The sequence below is a fragment of the Pteronotus mesoamericanus genome, unplaced genomic scaffold (genome assembly GCF_021234165.1).
Source record: "Pteronotus mesoamericanus isolate MK-2021 breed Mesoamerican mustached bat unplaced genomic scaffold, CSHL_Meso_final contig_433, whole genome shotgun sequence".
NCBI classification, from domain to species: domain Eukaryota; kingdom Metazoa; phylum Chordata; class Mammalia; order Chiroptera; family Mormoopidae; genus Pteronotus; species Pteronotus mesoamericanus.
In genome coordinates, this window is record NW_026555163.1 from 390,525 (window position 1) to 412,223 (window position 21,699).

The 21,699-nt window shown below is 37.6% G+C and overlaps 1 protein-coding gene across 2 annotated transcripts in view; it reads right to left on the reverse strand.

Moving 5' to 3' along the window:
* Positions 1 to 1,192: 1,192 nt before the first annotated feature.
* Positions 1,193 to 21,699, reverse strand: part of N4BP2L1 (NEDD4 binding protein 2 like 1) — a 28,811-nt gene continuing 8,304 nt past the window's right edge. The window contains exons 2-5 of one of the 2 annotated variants that reach the window (XM_054577455.1): positions 6,041 to 6,168; positions 5,648 to 5,736; positions 3,806 to 3,882; positions 1,193 to 2,742 (exon numbers count right to left, since the gene is read on the reverse strand). In XM_054577455.1, coding sequence (XP_054433430.1) covers positions 2,484 to 2,742; positions 3,806 to 3,882; positions 5,648 to 5,736; positions 6,041 to 6,168 — 553 coding nt within the window. In that variant the 3' untranslated portion in view covers positions 1,193 to 2,483. The remainder of the gene's footprint in view (positions 2,743 to 3,805; positions 3,883 to 5,647; positions 5,737 to 6,040; positions 6,169 to 21,699) is intronic. The other variant, XM_054577456.1, reaches the window with a different exon arrangement.

Here is a 21,699-nt window from a genome sequence, read left to right on the forward strand (position 1 = left end):
CCTGTAAAAGCATAACTGTTGTTATCTCCTCCATTATTCATTACCATGTGGATGACCCATAAGAGACATTTAATGCACTGCCTCTTTTTTATAAATTGTAAATAATATAGCTAAGCTATATGAGCAACATATGAAGCTGGAGGATATGTGGATATTATCCCCCTAAAGTGACAATTTAATGATTACCAAGTCAACAGTGTACACTGCATGAGCAATAAGTAGTAAAAGCATTTGTGTTACCTGTTCAGCACTCATAATAATAATAAGTAGTGACAGCCTGTGTACCTCTAAAGCATGCCAGCTCTGTGAATGATAGAGGTACCAACACATGAAATAATACATGTCCGTGTCGAGGATTCAAAAAGCTATATAAATCAGGGAATTGACAGAAAATAAGAGATCACTTCTAGCTGGGATATATAAAGTTGACAGCATTTAACCAATTATTTTTATGCTTCCATACCAAGTATTTTAGGTTTCATATAGGGGGAAAAAAGGCAAATAGACCAGGAATCTATTCATCTGAACTTGGTTAAAGCTCTGGATCTGTAACCTGGGTCTACGTCTCCATAGTGGTCACTCAGCCCCAGTGGCCCAAATGTTTAAGCAGAAAGCCAGACATTAATTGGGAGGGCTTGAATTCTGACCCTTTTGACTTCTTTGGAATCAAAGGAAAGTAAATCCAGTTTGTGCTCTCTGACACTCCTCCCTACTCCACTATCCTCAATGAGTCAAGCCCTCCTGATTAAACAAATTCCGCAATAATCACATTGACTAGGATACTCAGGATCATCTAGCAGGATTGCGTGGACTATCATGATTATTAGAGGATTATTGTGTGTCTTGTTCGGACACACACAGAATTTAGCAAAACTATAATAATACCTTAGGTTTATTTAAATTCAGTAAATTTTAGTTTCATCAGCCAAACTCTATTACTCAAAGGAGATGCCAATTTTTAAAATGTTAATGAAGAATTACAGATGCACTGCTGGTAGTAATTAAGATATTGAGTAGCTTTCAATAGACTCAGATAATGGAATGTCAAAATAAAAGTCTTTCTAAGGTATACAGATAAAATTATGTAAACAAGTAAAAAATAAGGTTAGTTTTGTCTTTTACAGCCTGCTTAAGATTGGTAAATAAATTTATGATATAGAAAAATTGGTTCTCAATATAGTATTCCGTGGGACTTAGGTAATTAAATGTTTTATATTGTTGAACAAAAAAGGCTTAGATTCAATGACAAATCCATATAAAGCAACACCATATATGATTTTTAATAACCATAAAAAACACCATTATATAAGACACTTAAAATAATACTTCACAGAACATTAGCAAGAAGCTGTTGGCCAACAAGAAATAAAGCACACATCCTACCTGGTCTTAACTGTCAGGGTCTCACACCAAATTAATCTGATTCCAACCTGTTGAGATTTAATTTGGATTCAAAATTCAGTATTGGTAGAAGAGGGATATTCCAGAGTTGTGGCAGAACTTCACTGTCAATGCCACATGAAACACCAGGATTGCTCATCTGGTAGCATGATTTTCACATATCCCTCTATGACCTATATACTGGGATGCTTAATTCCTTGCACTCCAAACACTGGGGCTGCCAACGAATGACATTTATAAGAAAAATTTAAAAAACTGCTTAATGATTCATATTAAAAATCAATGTTTCATAAACAAGGCTTCTTTTATTTATACTATTAGCACAACAGCCAAAAGTTATTTAGGTTTAATCCTGCTCAATGATGTGGTAGTTAAAAACACAAGACTATAAATAGTGACTTTAAATAATGACACCAGTTTTCCTCAGTAGCTTGTATAGCTATTAAGAAGGCTTCAACAGACATTTTTAACAATGACATGTCACTAGAATAAAGGAATAATTTCTCAAAGTGTCTACTTTGAAGGACAGTATTCCCTTAGATGTATACTTTCCAGCATATTCATTTTAAAGGAAAATCAATATCATCATTACAGCCACACATCTCACATTTTTGGATACATAGATTTAAAAAGCAATGGCACTAAAACTTTTCCTGCCTCTCACTTGTCCTCCCACCTTTCCAACTTTCCTGATGGAGAATTCCTGAAAAAAATAGATTACTTCAGAGGAAGTAGTACTGAAGCTTATATGTACTATAAACAGTTTATTTTATGAAACTATGTGACTAATTGATTATGTTCTTGCATGTGTTCTCAGGTTTCAGCTTCCAATTAATTCTTTCCCTAGAGAGTGACTTGGTTTAACCAAAACTGCAAAACTCCCAGCATCAGACCATGCATAGAGGATCACTTTAACAAATGTCTGTTGAAGAGTAATATGATGACTTCTGCTTAAAAACATTCATGTTTGACAATTTATACTGGAATTAGAGCTCTGACTAAAACTGAACAAAAAGACTAAATACCAAAAATCGAAGTAAAAACTGATTTAGGAAAACTAGGAATGCCTGTAAGACAGGCCTCTAATACCCATGGTGACTGCCCCCCCTTCTGTTAAAGGAGCTCTCATGTGTGGAGCCCCCAGGAGCCCTCCGGTTTGGAAACTCTGCGTAGGGATTCCAGTGTCCTGCCCTGTTGGAAGGTGATGCGCTGCTCCTGTCCTGGCTTCTGCTCACTCTGCTTGGTTTTTCTGCATGAAGCACACTGTGAAAGGTAACACCGTGCTCATACCGTTCCTTCATTCGGTGTATTTTTTCTCTTGGGACTCCATGAATATTTCTTCTACATGGAAAAACATGCAGACATTTAGTTAATGCCACATATCAAAATGAGTTACTTGTATTTTTCATGTCCTGTACTATTACCTACGTATGCACTCTCTATTCTCAGGATTAACTGTGACAAACACACCTTGTTATGCAGCCCTCTTTCAGGCTCCACTCCTGTTTCCTGCTGCCTTGCACACTCCCAACCACCCTGAGGCTTACAGAGAACTAACACATCAGAAACGCTTTGTTTCTGCAAACCACAATTCTATGCTTCAAGACATGAATGACACTAGGAGATCTTTTTATTACAGATTTGCCTGTTAAGCATGAATATCAGTATATTTACAATCTGTGCATATCAATCAATCCTAGATACTTCTAGATGCTTATTAAACAATCTTAAATTTAGTGGGCATGAAAATCAACTGGGGTTATAGGTCAAATTTTAATTCCTGGAGGTTTCAACCATTGAAAGGGGGCCATGAGCTAGGATTTAACATCCGGCTCAGATGGTTCTGGTTCTCAAACCCACTTTGGAAACTATTATCTCCTTGTAACCATAAAATGAACTAGCCTTATTCCTAAAAAGTAAATTCTTTTCTCACTGGTTACTTTAAATTACTGACATTATCAAATAATAGAGATAATGAATATCAGAATTCATGCATTCAATCAATAAGTTAGTATTATTTGGACATTTTTTACTTTATAAATTAGAAACGACATCTAAAGATATTTAGTCTAAATGCAAAAACACCACTGATGTGCAATCCCGTGCAGAAGAAAGTGCTTTTAAATGTTCATTAATGAAGAAGCATTTTAGCCAAATGTTAAATGTAGTCTTTTAAAGGACTTAGTCTAAGCCAAGATTTAGCATTTAGCATTACATCAGAAAACTGACCCAAAAGTAAAGTCTTCACATTAATAATTCTCAAGTTATCAATATCTAAGAATTACCATTTATGGCCTGAAAACTACCATGTCCATTTCCAGCCTGAAAAGATTCTTTTTGTTCAGTCTGAAACACCTGAAAACAGCAGGACATATAATGAGGAGCTAGAAAAACAAAGAAGTACCTGGCTAACTCTTGCACGTTGAATTTCCAGCGAGTCTCAGGTTCTCGGAATATAACTTCATAGTTATTTTCAAGTGCCTGATTTTTCAAAAGTACATAAAACATTGAACACACAGTATGTATGTGTGGGAATGTTCATACTGGCATTTAACATTCACTACACATCTTTTCTAAAATTTCTTTTGTTTTACCAGTAAGCCAGTACCTCACTTTATCTTAATAAATACATTTGGTTCATGGCCATACTTAGCCACCCTGAGACTGTATTACAGTTCCCAATGATAAATTTTGGTCCATTTTATCTACTATGTAGGAAAATTATAAAGGTTCTTTGTTTTGGACATTTTTAAAAATAGATAGCTGAACTAAATTAAAACATCCTGTCCATGGGAGTGAGCAGTGAACTCGATGCTTCTCAAAGTCCCTTACATGATTATAGATTTCTGTCTACTAAATGCCTCATCCTATTTGTCATGCCTTGGTTTAGGAAATGGCAGTACCATAGGAACAGAACTTATGAAATAAAAGTGATTCTCCCATCACTGACATACCCTTCCCTCCAAAAGTAGCTCTCCCTACTGTGCAGTACAGTGTGGCTCAGTGCACTGTGCCCATTTCTTTGAATTTAGAAAACTATTACAGTTTCCATATAAACACCCAAATATTCATTGTATTCATAAATTACTATGTTTTTATCTCAAACTGAACTTTCAATAATAAAAGTTTAATAAAAAGAGCTAGGTAAAAATATTTCCTCTTCTCTAGATGAATAATTCTAATTAGGGAAGGATTCAAGCATCATATATGGAAAATATCTAATTTCTGGGTCTTATCAATAGATGTGGGTGGCTCAAAAAATTTTACACACCCAGAAAATAAAAACAAACATGACTTCTGTAAGTCACTCTCAGTGTCCCCCCCTAACTTTTGGTTTTGAGTTGTGCCTTAATTAACTTGCCTCTTGTCCCCCCTGTTGATTTCTCTCCCAAGTGGACTCAGTCCATGAACTGAAGTGACCACGAGGTTGACGCTCATTTCCTATCACATTCACCAAAGTCCCACCCTCTGGGCCAAAGTGAAACTGATGAGAATATAGTTAGAGAAAAGTACACCTGTATGTAAGGTATTTTGGCCAAAATGTGAAAAGAGGCCTGAAAATAGACTGCCATGAGCTCAGTTTTGGAGGTATTCGTGTGATGAAAACAGAATACTCAGCTGTCTTCTGCCCCTGACTGTGTCTGTATCCTTCCTCTTTCCTACACCCAACAGGAAATGAAAATTCACTAGCATAAGAGAGGAAACATGTCTGAAAAGAGACCAGACATCAAAATTAAAAGAGAAATGTGCTCATTGTTGTATTCATCTTATTATTTTTTTTATTCTGACAATACAGAACTGAGCGGTTATATTTGTATGCTAGTATCTTAATATGGTTACAGTGTTAATCTTACATCTGTTTGTAAACTAAAAACTTGTGTTGCCCTGGAGCTCCCATGCAGCAACACTAATACAGCTGTCCTCTAATAAAATCTACAACTGCTCGCAAGTTTCAGTGGGGGCTCCATGCGGACCTTCCCTTAGGAAAACAACTGAGACAGAAAAGCTATCAAAAATTCTGACCAAGGACTATTTAAAACTTGTACCCTGAGGTTATAATAGCATGTCAGCAAATTTGAGCCATTGAATAGCAGAGGAATACGAAAATAACACCTCTTTACCTGGACTCTGAGAGAACTGTTAATAAGTATGAGATTGTGGAAGATCAGGAAATGAGAAAAGAACAAAAGTTTCAATTTCTCACAAAATGCCGTAACTGAAAATTCAGAATGATACTTCTTCCTACCATGACTGCATAGGGCTTCATTTCCCAGGCGTGGAGGTTGGTATTATCAATAATTATGGGGGATATGCCATTCCTCATTGCTTTTCTTGCTGCAACACAATGTTATACAACAGTGAACAAAACGGAACAGTCAGACAGAAGGGTGAGCGTACCCATATCTTGTCATTTTTATTACAGCATGTCCTCATCACACAACGTTAATGCCACCTATTTCAGGACCCATTATCGATCATTTTCTTTTTCCTGGAATCTAGGGAGGTTTGGCGTTCTGTTTGGGGGGAAAAATGGCAGAACTTTTGATTAAACTCCTTAAATAAAACGCATTCATTCTACAGCAGCTATAATCTAGGTGCACAATAGGATTTCCCAGGAGTTTGGAAAGGAATTTGTCACCTCTTTTCTGGTTCCATTCATGAGCCTCCTCTAGGAAGTCTGGATTGAACTCATAGGCACCATCTTCCCTGAAGAAAAAGTCATCCGTGCTGAAAATCAGGGCCCTGGGAAAGTCATGTTGCAATTGTCTGGAAAGTGAGGAAGAAGAGATTGTTTTATGACTCTGCATTTTTGTAACAGAAAAGCATCTCCTTCTGTCTCTAACATTTAGCAATTTGTAATTATGAGACCATCAGTTTTGAGTTGCTCAATTCAATTTACAAAGAGAGATGCTTAGCCCTGGCTGGCGTGGCTTAGTTAGGCATCATCCCTCAAAGCAAAAGATCGTTAGCTGGATTCCCAGTCAGGGCACATGCCTGGGTGGTAGGCCTGGTCCCTAGTTGGGGTGCATGCAAAAGGCAACTGATCAACGTTTCTCTCTCTCCCTACCTTCCTCTCTCTAAATAAATAAATGAAAAAAATTTTTTAAAGAGAGAGAGATGCTTAATGTCTCTAGAAGGCATCACTCCTTACTAGGAGGCAAGAGTGGGCCAAGAGGCGACTGTGCGAGTTGCCCAACTCATGGAACTGAGGTGCTGGTCACCGCCACTGACTTCTGCAGCAACTAGACCAACTCTAGAGGAAACCAGAAGTTGAAAGTGTGATGACAGTCTTTCCTTATGGGCCCCAGCCTCTGCTGCCATTCCTCTGGGATATCCCAGCACCCTTCTCTTCACCCTTAAACTCTCAACTGTCCTGGGTCCCACCTCCTGGAGCTCTGTTCTCTCTAAGGAGCCATCTCGGAAACTAATTCTTGCTCAGGTATGAAATGTAGATAAAAGTGATGTGTGTGTACTACCCCTACTAGGTAACATTTGTATTTTAACGGTGAGACCACATGAAAACACAGTCAGAGGAGGAAAGAGGTAAATCCAACATACCCTACATCTTCTGAAACCTCTGTCACTTGCTCTAAATTTGAAAGTATCACAGAAAAATAAAATTACCATGGAGTACTCCCTCCCCCACCCCTTTAAAGCAAACAATTTTTAAAAAGCATACGAAGTTCTGCACAAAATAACTTCACAGAGAAGGTGTTTCTACTTGAAATGCTTATTTGGACTATTTTGGGGGAGAAGATGGCTATTGTGGTATGTAACAAGTTACCCACTTCCTTATCTGTGAAAATCAAGGGGAATGTCACCATGATGAAAGTGATCTCATAACAAGGGAAAGTACCTAGGGCAACCCTTGATGCAGTGAGTGTGTTTCTTTCCTTTCCCTATAGCACTTGCTAGCCTTATTCTAACTTCAAGACAAATTCAAAGCCTGCTCAGAATAAAAAGATACAGTACTTAAAAGCTGGAGGAATGTAAGACTGAGGAATGACAAAGGCAGGGAATGCAAAGAGAAAGCAAATCTATTCAACTCTTTCCTTTGTTCTTCTCAATCAAGAAGAATCACCTCTGGTCAGGAAAGAATGAAATGAACGTGAGGCACTAAGTCCACAGGTGGTGAGTGAGCACTTCCATCTCTCAGGTCTTGCCACTGTCCCTTCTGGTCATGTGCCATATCTCTAAAATTCTGTTTCCTTAACTGAAAAACAGATTAAACAGAGCTGCTAGCATGGCTCAGATGTGGTAAGGTACAGGAAAACACTTTGCAGAGTAAGTTACTTTACAACTACAAAGTAGTGATACTTAGTTAATAATAACAAATGGGGTCAAGTTACCAACCCAGACTGTTTTATATGCCATAGTAGTAAAACACATTGGGGTGTGCACAATCTTGCAGTTACTTAAAGTGAGAGAGAAGGAAGACCAAAATAAAATGAACACATTCCAAACATAGTAAACAAACATCTCTGTCAAAAATTTTGGAGGACTTGGTAGCATTTTTAAAAAAGGCAGCATTGATAGCTGAAAAAGTAATTTCAAATGAAATACATTCTCTTTCTTGATGGGCTGTGGTGGTAAACAGGAAAATTCAGTGGATATGATCTCAAATCTTGATTGAAACAGGAATTGACTATCTCTCTTGACAGCTTTTGGGGGAAAGTAGACCAGAAGATAATATGTTTTAATACCTAGATAATATAAGTATTCAACTCAAACATTTATTGAGCACTTGACATGTGCCACATACTATGCAAAGTGTTAAGGTACAAAAATAAAGTAACTGCTTTCAAAGAGTTCATAGCCCAGCCAAGGAGCCAGACTCTGCACACTGGCCTAACGCACAGTGCAAAGAGCTGGATACATGAACCCTACGAGCATCTAGGGTTGGGAACATGTTTTGATGGAGAAGCTCTGTCCAGGAAACCTTGAGGGATGACGAAAATGTTGCCTTTTGGGGAAAGAACTAAGGAAGAAGCTCCTACTACAGAGTGTTATGAGCAAGCGATGGGGAAAACAAGAACAAAGACACTGTGGTTAAAAGTGCAAATTGTATTTCAAATGCTTCAACAAGTGCTACACAATTTAAAGAGGAAGTCAGCAAGCTGGAGAATGTCCAGAGAGGAGTGGCCAGGTCAACATGAGGCCTGAAAACCAGGGAAACATGTCAGATGAGCAAAGATCACAACGGAGTGTAGGGTGTTGAGAGCAGATGATAGAAGTGGAACATGATGGTCACCCCAGATCCTGGAAAGTCTGTGTGTGGAAAGGGGATGAACTTATTCTGTGGGTCAAGATTTAGGTCAGGTTCAGCTGGACAGTTCTACTGGTCTTGCCTGGGTCCACTTGTACAGGACAGGCCTCATGCAGTCTGGGGTGCTGGCTGCCTAGCAACTGTTACCCACATGGTCTCTCATCCTCACCCAGGCTTGCCCAGGCCTCTTCAGTCATTCCAAGAGGGCATGAGTGGATGCTGCCAGGTGTCTACCACGTGTATCTGTCAAAGTAAGTCACTGTCAACTCCATTGAAGGGTAGGAGACAGAGTGGGAAAGGCAGCAAGAAAAGGTGGCCATTTTAAATCTACCACATATATCAGAAGTGCTATGAGAGAGAAGTACAAAGAGAATTTGATGAAAAATTTAGTTTCCATATAAATATTTTTTACTTGACCTTAAAGATACTTGAACTGAAAAACCCAAATCATGAGTCCTAACTTTAACCTTTAATAAAAACAAGTATTATAAAGACACCACAGAAACAGTGTAAGGACAGCACTGAAGGTATATCAGATGTGTCTATTTTATATTTGTGAACCCTTTACAGTTTCTAAGCTATTTTCACCAACATTATCTAGTCTACAAAATGAAAGCTATGTTCAGAAGTTAAATAATAGTGTATAACTTATTTTCCTTCTTTTGTGTACTAACTTAAGCAACTATGGATATAAGTTCCAAGATCTTTATTTTTCTTTTTGGTCCCAGATATAATATCCCTTCTAAATGTGGTTTCATTTGTTTTCCTAAGTCTGCCACTCACAGGTTTTGTTTTGGTGTTTCAACATTTTCAGAGTTCAGTACTTTTTTTACCTAGTCTTACTGACTCTTGTTTTCCTCTTTAGGACTTATATTATCTATTAGTAGTGAATACTCTCTGATGTTTCCTTTTAAAAGCTTTAAGGCATGAGTGTCCAATTCACATTGTATTCGAGTCTTATAGTCTTTTAGAAAACAAAAACAAATCACAACAAAGACACTACTGTCCTTCTTGATTGCAAAATTTCACCTGAGACTAAAAGTTAAATTGCTCAGGACCGCTATGGGGCTGGACCACTTGCTTACCGTTTCCTAAGGCATGTCTGACTAGAGCCTACATGGTCCTCTTAACAAGCAGCTCCTGTACAGCAATGGAATTGGGGGTTGGGTCATCTTCCTGAATGATCATTCCTTAAAATATATGTTCTATCCTCACCTGAATGTTCAATTAGCATTGGCAGCCCCTGTAGCATCTTGAATGTGCAGGACAATAGAAGCTCCCCCAGCTAAGTAAAGACCTGATTAAACAGACCATCTTGAGATTCTCAGACTTAAATAGAAGCAATAAATACCATTCCATGTGCTTTAGAAGTGGTAAGGACAGTGCCCCAGCTCTAGCTTTTCTTTATGGTGGTCAGGAGTCTGGTGCATGTGGGAAACTGAAAAAATGAAAATACAACAAAAGGGGAGCAAAGGAAAGACAATTATACTACTTCCACAGAACCTTCACCTCACTGGCTCCCCACCAAATTCACTTAAAATCTCTACCATGGGAGAAACTCAGGTACTACCCTTGATTTCACAAATCATCATTCTTCTGTGTAATACTTTATTGCATAATAGAGAGCCATGGAAATACAATTAGATACCTATTTGTCACTTACTGACTTACTTGCTCACTTACTGACAAAGTACAACTTTACTATGTAATTTTGAGTTGTACCCCTAACTTTTCATTATGGAAATTTTCAGACATGCAAAAGTAGACAGAATAATATAATCATTCCCCATGTACCCATGGTCCAACTTCTATAATTATCAGATGACTAATCTAATCTCACCAGATTCATATTTCATTCATTTCAAATATCTTTCCAGTGTTCAAACTTCCATGATTGTCTCATAAAACATATTTCTATGGTGAGTTTGTTTGAATCAAAAGCCAAACAAGGTCTGCACATGTATTTGGTTGCCATTCCCCTCGTCTCATTTATTCTTTTCTGCTATTATTTCCACCTAAACTCCCCCCCACACAAGGGTTTATATTTAGAAAATGTTCAAACTTACATATATACATTGAAAAAATAATACAATGAACACTTCATCTACAGTCACCAGTTGTTTACATTTTGCCTCATTTATTTTTCCCTCACATTTTTTTTAAAATTTTTTCAATTACAGTTTACATTCAGGATTATTTTGTATTAGTTGTAGATGTACAACATAGTGGTTAAACAATCATATATTTTGGAAAGTGTTCCCCCTGATATTTCCAGTACCCATCTGTGGACACCATGCATAGTTATTAGAATATTATTGACTCTATTCCCTATGCTGTACTTGACATCCCCATGACTGTTTTGTAACTACCAATCTGTACTGCTCTATCCATTCACCTTTTTCACCCATTCCCCCAACCCCCTTCTGCTCTGGCAACCGTGAGTTTGTTTCTGTTTTGTTTCTTCATTTGTATTGTTCTTTAGATTCTACATATAAGTGAAATCATATGGTATTTGTTTTTCCCCAACTAACTTACTTCACTTAGCTTACTACCCTCTAGGTCCATCCATGCTGCCACAAATGGTAACATTTCATTCTTTTTATGGCCAAGTAATATTCCATTGTATATAGGTACCATAGTTTTTTTTTTATCTATTTGCCTATTCATGGGCACTTGACTTGCTTCCATATCTCCTCTATTGTAATAACACTGCAATGAACATAGGCATGCATATATTCTTTTGAGTTAGTGTTTTGGGTTTCTTCAGATATATACCCAAAAGTGGAATCACTGGGTCATAAGACTGTTCCATTTTTAAGTTTTTGAGGAAACTTCATACTGCTTCCCACAGTGGCTACACCAATCTGCACTCCCACCAACAGTGCAAAAGGGCTCCCCTTTCTCCATATCCTTGCCAATATTTGTTTGTTGTTTTATTAATGATGGTGATTGTGACAGGTGTGAGGTGATATCTCATTGTAGTTTTAATTTGCATTTCTCTGATGATTAATGATGTTGAGCATCTTTCCATATGTGTATTGGCCATCAGGATATTCTCTTTGGAGAAGTGTCTATTTGGGTCCTTTGCCCATTTTTTAAATTGGATTGTTTGGTTTTTTTGGTGTTGAGTTGTGTAAGTCCTTTACATATTTTGGAAATTAACCCCTTGTCAGATATATCATTGGCAAATGAGTTCTCCCATTCAGTGGATTGTCTTCATTTTGTTGCTGGTTTCCTCTACTGTGCAAAAACTTTTTAGTTTGATATAGTCCCATTTGTTTTATTTTATTTTATTTTTTGTTTCCCTTTCCCAAGGAGATATATCAGAAAAAAAGTTACTAAAAAAAAGTCTGTGATTTTATTGCCTATGTTTTCTTCTTGGAATTTTATAGTATTAAATCTTACATTTAAGTCTTTAATCCATTTTGATTTTATTTTTGTATATGGTATAAGAAGGTGGTCTAATTTCATTTTTTTTTTTTGCCTGTATCTGTCCAATTTTCCCAGCACCATTTGTTGAATAGACTGTTTTTACCCCATTGTATTTGCCTCCTTTGTCAAATATTAATTGATCATATAGGCATGGTTTTATTTCTACGCTCTCTATTCTGTTCCATTGATCTGTGTGTGTTTTTATACCAGTACCATGCTGTTTTGACTACTGTGGCCTTGTAATATAGTTTGATATCAGATAGCATGATCCCTCTGACTTTGTTCTTCTTTTCAAGATTGCTGTGACTAGGGTCTTTTGTGGTTCCATATAAATTTTTGGATTACTTATTCTAGTTTTCACATATGTATTTTTTATTGTATTTTATTGATTATGCTATTACAGTTGTCCTGATTTTTTCCCCTTTGCCCCCCTCCAGCCAGTGTCCCCTACTCCCTCAGGCAATCCCCCCACCATTGTTCATGTCCATGGGTCATGTGTATAAGTCTTTTGGCTACTCCATTTCCTTATATTGTACTTTACATCCCAATGGCTATTCTGTAACTACCTATTTGTACTTCTTAATCCTCTCACCTCTTCACCCATTCTCTCCAACCCCCGCTCCCATTTGGGAACCTTCCAGTAACTAACTTCTCTTGCTTTTTAAGAGTCTCTCTTTATCTTTACCCTTTAGCCTTTTAATAATGATGTGTCTTGGAATGGGCCTCTTTTCATCCACCATAACTGGGACTCTCTGTGCTTCCTGGATTTGCATGTTTATTTCCTTCACTAAATTAGAGAAGTTTTCTTTCACTACTTTTTCAGATAGATTTCCAATTTCTTGCTGTTTCTCTTCTACTTCTGCCACCCCTATGGGGTGAATGTTGGACCTCTTAAAGTAATCCCAGAGTCTGTTTATACTATCCTCCTTTGGGGGGATTCTTTTTTCTTTTTGTTGTTCTGATTCCTTGTTTTTTGCTTCCTTATGTTCCAAATCATTGATTTGATTTCTCAGCTTCATCCACTCTATTGTTGTTTCCCTGTAAATTGTTCTATATTTCAATTAGTGTATCCTTCATTTCTGACTGGGTCTTTTTTATGCTGCTGAGGTCCTCACTAACTTCCTTGAGCATCCTTATAACCAGTGTTTTGAACTCTGCAGCTGCAAAATGGAGATTGTTTATCTCCACTTTGTTTAGCTCTTTTTCTGGAGTTTCAATCTATTCTTTCATTTGGGCCATGTTTTTTTGTCTCCTCCCTGTGATTGTTTCTATGTATTAGGTAGAGCTGCATTGACTCCATATTTTGGTAGTGTGGCCTAATGTAGTAGGCGTCCTGTAGGGTCCAGTGGCACAGTTTCCCCCATCACCCAAGCTGGGTACCCTTTGTGTGGGCTGAGTACACCCTCCACTTGTAGTTGAGCCTTGGTTGCTTTTGGTAGATCAATGGAGGGATTTATCCAGGCCAGTCAGCTGCAAGGACTGGCTGTAACAACTGACCACAAACCTCCACCCTCCATGGAGGATCAGCTATGCAGGGATAGGGTGGTGGTACTCCAAAGTGGTCTGTAGCTGTCCACTGGGTGCATTGGTCCTGGGGTTTCCTGGGTGGTGCAGGCCAAGGTCAGCTCTCACCTGTATTTTGCCTGGGGCACCCTGCCTGAGCTGTAAAGCAATCTGAGATGGCTGCTACTTGTGCTGGGCTTGAAGTTTCCCAGGTGAAGCCAAGCTGTGACTCTAATCTGGCTGTCACTATGGCTCACCAAAGCCAGCTATTGCTTTTTTGGTAGGATTTAGGAGCCAAGACCAGCCATTCTTATGGAAAAGCAGCTTGGGTGGGCCTATAAGATAGGTGGGGTGGAGCCTCTGTGGGTCTCCAAAGTGGGTCACACAGTGTAAGCCAGGTTGATGAAGTCTCAGATATGACACCAGCCTACTGGCTCTTGGGGGTAGGGCTCAGCAAAAGAACAATGGCCTCTGCTCACCCCGATGCCAGACAGTTCAGTCTCTCCATATACACAACTGGTGCCCTTCAAGTTGTCATGCTGGTGCTGGAGCTCAGAGGGACTAAGTCTGAGTAGGTGAGTCCACTGTGTGTGGGTTCCCCTAGAGGAACCGTGTAGGACTTCGGCAGCCTCCTTCACTGACAACTCCCACTGGTTTTTGCAGCCAGAAGTTGTTGGTACTTATCTTCCTTGCACTGGAATCCTGGACTGGTGTCCTTGTTTGGGTCTGGGACTACTTGCTCCCAAGACATCCCTCTCAAATTTTTATCCACATGAGTGTGGGGCCAGCCTGTTCCATGTCCATGCCCCTGCTACCAGTCTGGATGGATGTGGCTTCTTCAGTACCATAGTTATCAGACTTCCATTGAACTCTATTTCTGATGTTCCTGAGTGATGGTTGTTCTGTATTTTAGTTGTAATTTTGATGTGGCTGTGCAAAGAGGTGAGCCATGTCTGCCTACATTGCCATCTTGACTGGAAACCTCTCACATGTATTTTTGATGAACCATTTGAAAATAAGACATCATGACATTTTGTTCCTAAATTCTTTGTCAGATGTCTCCTATGAATAAGAACATTCTCCTGTGTAAATACAATAATATTTTCACATCTAAAAAAATAGCATTAAATTATAATAGCTGATATTAGTAAATTTTAAAATTTAAATCTTTTCAATTTCCCCAGTGGTCCCAATAATATTGGTCATAGGTTCAAATACCGCACTTGGCTATTTTATCTCTTCAGGGTCTTTTAATCTAGAACTGTCCTCATGCCCTCTTTTGTTTTGCTTTTTGAAGAGCCCAGGTCAGTTGACTTGAGAATGACTCATATTTTGTGTGTGTCTGATTGTTTCCTCATGATTAGATCCAGGTTAAACATTTTGGCAGGGAAGTACAGAGGTGATATTTGTGTACTTCTGATTGCACATAACTGTGTGCTAAATTTGATCACTTGGCTAAAAGATGTTGTCAGCCACATCTCTCCATTTGTAATATCATGCAAACTGTGAAACCCCAACCATCTTTCCCTCAATGATCTTTACCTCATTGCTAACGAATGCCTGGCAATTTATTACTTTGGGAATGCAGAATATTGATTTTCTCATTATGTAATTTACTAGGGGGCATTGTCTTGTAAAGAAGTTTCTTTCCCTTCCCTTTTAATAATCCTTTCCATCGTTATTCTTTATGATGCTCAAATTGTTCCATATTTGGCCAGCGGGTATCCCTTCAAGCTATCTCCTGTGTCTTTGTCTAAACAAACATTAAAAATATTGTTTTTCCTGCCCTGGCTGGTGTAGCTCACTTAGTTGGAGCACTGTCCCATAAACTGGAAAGTTGAGGGTTCGATTCCCAGTCAGGGCACATGCATAGATTGTGGGTTTGGGCCCCAGCTGGTGCTTATTATATAAGAGGCAACCAATGGATGTTTCTCTCTCACATCTATGTTTCTCTCCCTCACTTCTCTCCCTAAAATCAATGAGCATGTCTTTGAGAGAGGATAAAAATATATATGTATATATGTATACATATATAGTTTTTCTTTTCTAATTAGCAAAGAAACACATATTCACTACAGCATAGTTTGAAACTGAAAACTACAAAAAAGGAGAGGCTCCTATATTCCCCAGTATAAAAATAAATAGTATTAAAATTTTGATCTTCTCTCCAGGAGATGATTTATTGATTGAGAGATAAACAGAATTTCTTTTTCATCTGACGTTTTGTTTTATAAAAACAGCAACATAGTGTAGAGTATACCAACTTTCATCAAATTTATTTCCACTGTAATTATTTCCCACTTCATGAAATGTTACTCTATGACATTATTTTTAATGTTTATGATATAGGTATTCCTATGGATGTACCATAATTTACTTAACCAGTGCTTGATGGTTAGGCATTTAGTCTGTCCCCAACTTCTTTGATTACCAGCAAGGTTGTGGGCTGGTCATGTCAAGATATTCTTTTGTGAATTGAATTTCTGTGTCCTTGTCTGACTGTTAAGAAAACCTCCTTATTGGGAGATGTATGTCTTTCTTAGTAAATATGTAAATCTATTGAGTACATCAATTCTTTTTAATTTTGTTTATAACAAAACTCTAACATGAGTTTAAATTTTTGGAAATTTTTCTGGTCACATGTATCTCTTTTGTATTTTCTGCCTTTAATAATACATTTACAACAGTCTTTCCCCACCCCACCAAGCTTATGTAAATATTCATCTGTGTTCTAACACATTTTATTCCCCAATCCATTCAAAATTTTATTCTGGCATGTGACATTGGCTAAGGGTCTAACTTGATTTTTTTTTCCACATGGCAACCTGGTTATCCCCAAACAACTGAATAATTGATCAACTCCCCATTGTTTTAAAATACATTTTATTCTATACTACATAAAAAATAATTAGGCTTGTCACTGAGCTTTATATTTCGTTCCACTAAACTTGATGTGTAAATTCTTTTTCATTATCCTCTTTTCCAATATTTATTGATTACATTCAATAGCAGCACATTGTTCCTTTATAAAACTTAAACTTTTATTTTTCCTATTTTCTTGTAAAGATATTTCTAAACAATATCAAATAAAAATATATCTCCTTCTTGATGTTTTGATCCTTCTCATGGTAGACTAAAGTTGGTTCTTCCAATAAATTTTCTCCCCCCTGCCCCAAGAGTTCTAAGCACTAACCAAAGAACTGAGCATATATTAACTGTCTTTAACCTTTATTAACAATTTTATAAATAAGGAACATTTTCTACAGTTATTAGACAGGGAAACAAAGGCTTCGAGACAGTAAATAACTCATCCAGGTTTACAAAGCTTGAATGTAGTGCTGCCACAATTTCACCCAATGTCTATACAAAGTCAGGGCACATGGGTGTTATATACTTTGTGAGCACTTGTGGCTCTGAGAATGCCCTTTCATTGTCTTCACACATTACCAATTTGGCTGAATGAGAATTACTGGATTACAATCCTTTCTCACAGATGTTTATAGTTCAAATTTGTTTCAGTTAAAAGTGGACTCGATTGCATTTAACAGAAACCTCAGATCACAGTGGCTTTTTTAATATATATAGAGAAGAGGGGTCCAGAAATAGAATCCAGAGCTGGTGTCACATGGACCCAGATGTCTACCATCTTTCTTTTTGCTTTAATCTTTCCCCACTTAAACACTAAATATATGTTTCTTTCTTAGCAGGCAGCTCCCATGCCCAGGCAGCTCCCGATACCTTCTCCTGTGTCTCCTAGTGGGCACAGGGTGCCACTGCAACTCCAGCTCTCATCCATATTCTACATAGCAGGAAGCAGCAAGGGGCTGGGAAACAGCTCATAGTTGGTACGTGGCTACACCTAATAAAAAGGAACTAAAGAAGTAGGGGTAGTTAGTTAACAGCTTTTGCAACAGTCTTACCAGGATATGTCTAGGTATTGAATTTATTTCTCACCATTTTTGTGTAGGACTTCACTCAGAAGTATGACCTATTATATCTGTAATTGTTGCTTTGGGTATATTTTTTTCTGGTTTTTATTTGGTTATATATATTCTCACACTCGTCTTCTATGTGACTTTAATTTTCTGCATGTGATTCTGCTCATTTCTATCTCTAATGGACTTTAAAATTCCAACATTTACATTAGATTCTTTCAAAGAAGTATATTTCATTTAGCTCCTTTAACATTTTTCTGCTTCCTGGTCAGGTCTCTTTATATTTCAGACTCATTATGTTTTCTCTGATGTATCATAGAGAGGAATTTTGAGAAAAAATAATAGAAAGGCAGAAGGAATTCTGTAGCAAACAGCTGTATACCCATCTCTAGGAGCTGATAACTGGTTACATTTTCTCATATTTGTTTTGTTTGCTTAATATTCAACCAACCTTCACCCTAACTCTGGCAATTCCAAACACCTTTACTGTCCTTCTCTTTTCCCTTTTCCACAGCACTTATCACTTCCTGAAATAATACAATTTCCTTATATTTTACATCCCTACCTCTGGCGTATAAGGTCCTTGATGTCAGGATCTTTGTTTTGTTCACTGGTGATTCCAAAGCACCTAGAACACTAAGTGGAACACAGTGGGTAAATATTTCCTTTTTTTGTTTTTTTCTTTTGAATATATAATCTTTATTACATTTTTTCCATTACCATTTAGTCCCTTTATCTCCCCTCCCCCCAGCAATCACCACACTGTTGTCCATGAGTCCTTTTTCTTTTTTGCTCAATCCTCCCACCCCCTAATCTCCCCACCCCCCACTAGCTGTGTTCTGTTCTCCATCTGAGTCTGTAAATATTTCTTGAATGAATAAATGAAGTAAAATTATATTTTTTAAATCATGTAGATATATAGACTTAGTCCATTGCTTTTAACTGATATGTTATCAGCATAATAAACATTAACTAATGTTTATTAAGTACTTATTGTGTTCTAAGCACTATTCTGGCTTTACACTTCTCATATTATGCTCAAATAGACCGTGATATAAGTACTGTTAGTAACCCACAGGTTACAAATGAGAAATTAAGACCAGTGAGTGGACACAAAATCAACTTACAGATACCAGTTGCATTTTGACACACTAACAACAAAACACCTGAAAAAGAAATAAAGAAAATAATTCTATTCACAATAGTATCAAAAACAATACACCCTGGCTGGTGTGGCTTAGTGGATTGAGCAATGGCCTGCAAACCAAGGGGTCACTGGGTTGATTCCCAGTCAGGACACATGCCTGGGTTGCAGGCCGGGTCCCCAGTGGGGGACATGTGAGAAGCAACCACACATTGGTGTTTTTCTCCCTCTCTTTCTCTCCACCTTCCCCTCGCTCCAAAAATAAAATAAAATCCTTTTAAAAACCCTTTAAAAAAATAATAAAAGCACTTAGGAATAAATGTAGCCAAGGAGGTGAAAGATCTGTACACTGAAAACTACAAGTCTTTCATGAAAGGAATTGAAGAGACACAAGCAAATTGAAAAGGTATTTCATGTTCATGGATCAGAAGAATTAGTATTGCTAAGATGTCAGTACTACCCAAGCCATCTACAGAGTCAATGCAATCCCTATCAAAATTCCAAGGCATTTTTCACAGACGTAGTACAAACAATCCTAAAATTTATAGACACTACAAAAGACCCCACATAGACAAAGCAAAGTGAGAGAGAAAAACAAAAGCTGGAGGCATCATACGTCCTGATTTCAGACTATACTGCAAGGCTATAGTAATCAAAATAGTATGGCACTAGCATAAAAACAGACACATAAAATCAATGGAACAGGACTATGAGTGCCAGAAATAAACCCTCACATACAGTCAACTAATATTTGACAAGACAGAGAAAGGACAGTCCTTTTAATAAATGGTGTTGGGAAAACTGGATAACCACATGCAGAAAATCTTACACAACTCACAAAACTTAACTTGAAATAGATGAAAGACATAAACTTAAGACCTGAAACCATAAAACTCATAAGAAAATGTAGGGAAAAGCTCCTTGACATTGGTTTTGGCAACATTTATTTTTTGGATATGACACCAAAAACATACACAACAAAAGCAAATATTAACAAGTGGGGCTTTATCAAACTAAAAGTCTTCTGCATAACAAAAGAAACCATCAACAAAATGAAAAGGCAGCCTACTAAGTGGGAGAAAATATTTTCAAATGATATATATATGGGGCTAATATCCAACAAGAACTCATACAACTCAATAGCATAAATAAATAAATAAATACATACATACATACATACATACATCTGATTTTAAAATGGACAGAGGGTCTGAATAGGCATTTTTCCAAAGAAGGCATACAAATGGCCAACAAGTACATGAAAAAAAATGCTCAGCATCATCAGGGAAAGGCAAACCAAAAACCACAATTGCCTAATACCTGTTAAAATGGCTACCATCGAAAAGACAAGAGATATGTAAGTGTTGGCCAAGATGTGGAGAAAAAGGAACCCTTGTAAACTGTTGGTGTGAATGAGTGTAAACTGATGTAGCCACTATGGAAAACAAGATGGAGTTTTCAGAAAAAATTAAGAATAGAACTATGATATGATCTGGCAATTTCACTTCTGGATATGTGCCCAAAGGAAATGAAAACAGGATGTGAAAGAGCTACCTTCTCTCCGATGTTCACTGCAGCATTATTCACAATAGCTAAGATATGAAAACAATGTAAGTGTCCATTAACAGTTGAGTGGATAAAGATGTGCTACATATGTATGATGAAATATTTAGCCATGAGAAAGAGGGAAGTCCTGACATTTGCAACAACATGGATGAAACTTAAGAGCATTATACTATGGGAAATAAATCAGACAGAGAAAGACAAATACTGTATGACCTCACATGTGGAATCTAAAAAAGTCAAACTCATAGAAAAAGAGTAGAGTGGTAGTTACCAGGGGAAGAGGGGTGTGGGAAATAGGGAGCTATTGGTCAAAGAGTATAAACTTCCAGGTATAAAATGAATAAATTCTGGAGATCTAATGTGCAGCATGGTGATTATAGTTAATAACAGTATTATATACTTGAAAGTTGCTAAGAATGTTTTTAAATGCTCTTACCACAAAAAAAAAAAAAAGGTAATTATGTGACACCATAGAGGTATTAGTTAAGCTATGTGGCAAACATTTTGCAATGCACAGGTGTATCAGATCAACACATTGTACATCTTGAATTCAAACGAGGTTGTATGTTATTTATACTAATAAAGCGGGGCGGAAGGAGAGACCAGTGAGTGGCAGAGCTGGATTAAAATCTAGACTACTGGCCCCAGACTATGAACTGAACCACTGATTGAATGTTATAAAATAAGCAAATCACATTTATCTATCTTTTTCTGTAGCAATTTTGCCTATCATGAACAAGTTTCAGTGAACATCTCCTCATGCATATGTGGAATGTTTCTTGAGGATACATATAAATCAAGTGGACAAGCTATGGAAACCTTCTTTTTGCTATTGTTCATTTTTTGAGAGTACAGAGCACAGCAACTGTTTAAAATTTTCTTCTTTCCTTCAGAATTTGTTTCCTCTGGCAGTGTACATGTTCCATAAAGGTGGGGACTTTTGCGTCTCATTCACTGATCTATTCCAAGCATCTAGAAGAATGACAGACACATGAGAGACACTCAATAAATATTTGGTCAATGTATGAATAGTTCTATGAATGGTTCTTGAATGTTAGGCTTTGCAGCCTTAATGATGCAAATGCTTTTTAAAGGACCCCAAACTGTGTGAAGAAAATTTCTATTTAATCCTTCTTATACGTTGATAATCATACCCAAAGCTTGGATGTACGCCCCCAATCGGAGATGCGAGAAAGGATACTTCTTGGATCCCAGCACTTCCTCTTATGATTAGAATTCCCCATGAGGACTTTAAACTAAGAGAAAACAGGTTCCATGACCTAAGAGCCTGAGGGAAAGGGGAGAGAGCTCCCCTGTATGTAACTTGGGACTGTCTCCCCTAAAGCCTAGTGTGGCCTGACCTTCTTGGTGCTGCCAACTACCATGCCAGGGCTGAACGCTTGCAGAGATGGACCTCAACTATCTCCAGCCTCATGCATACCAAGCAAGCT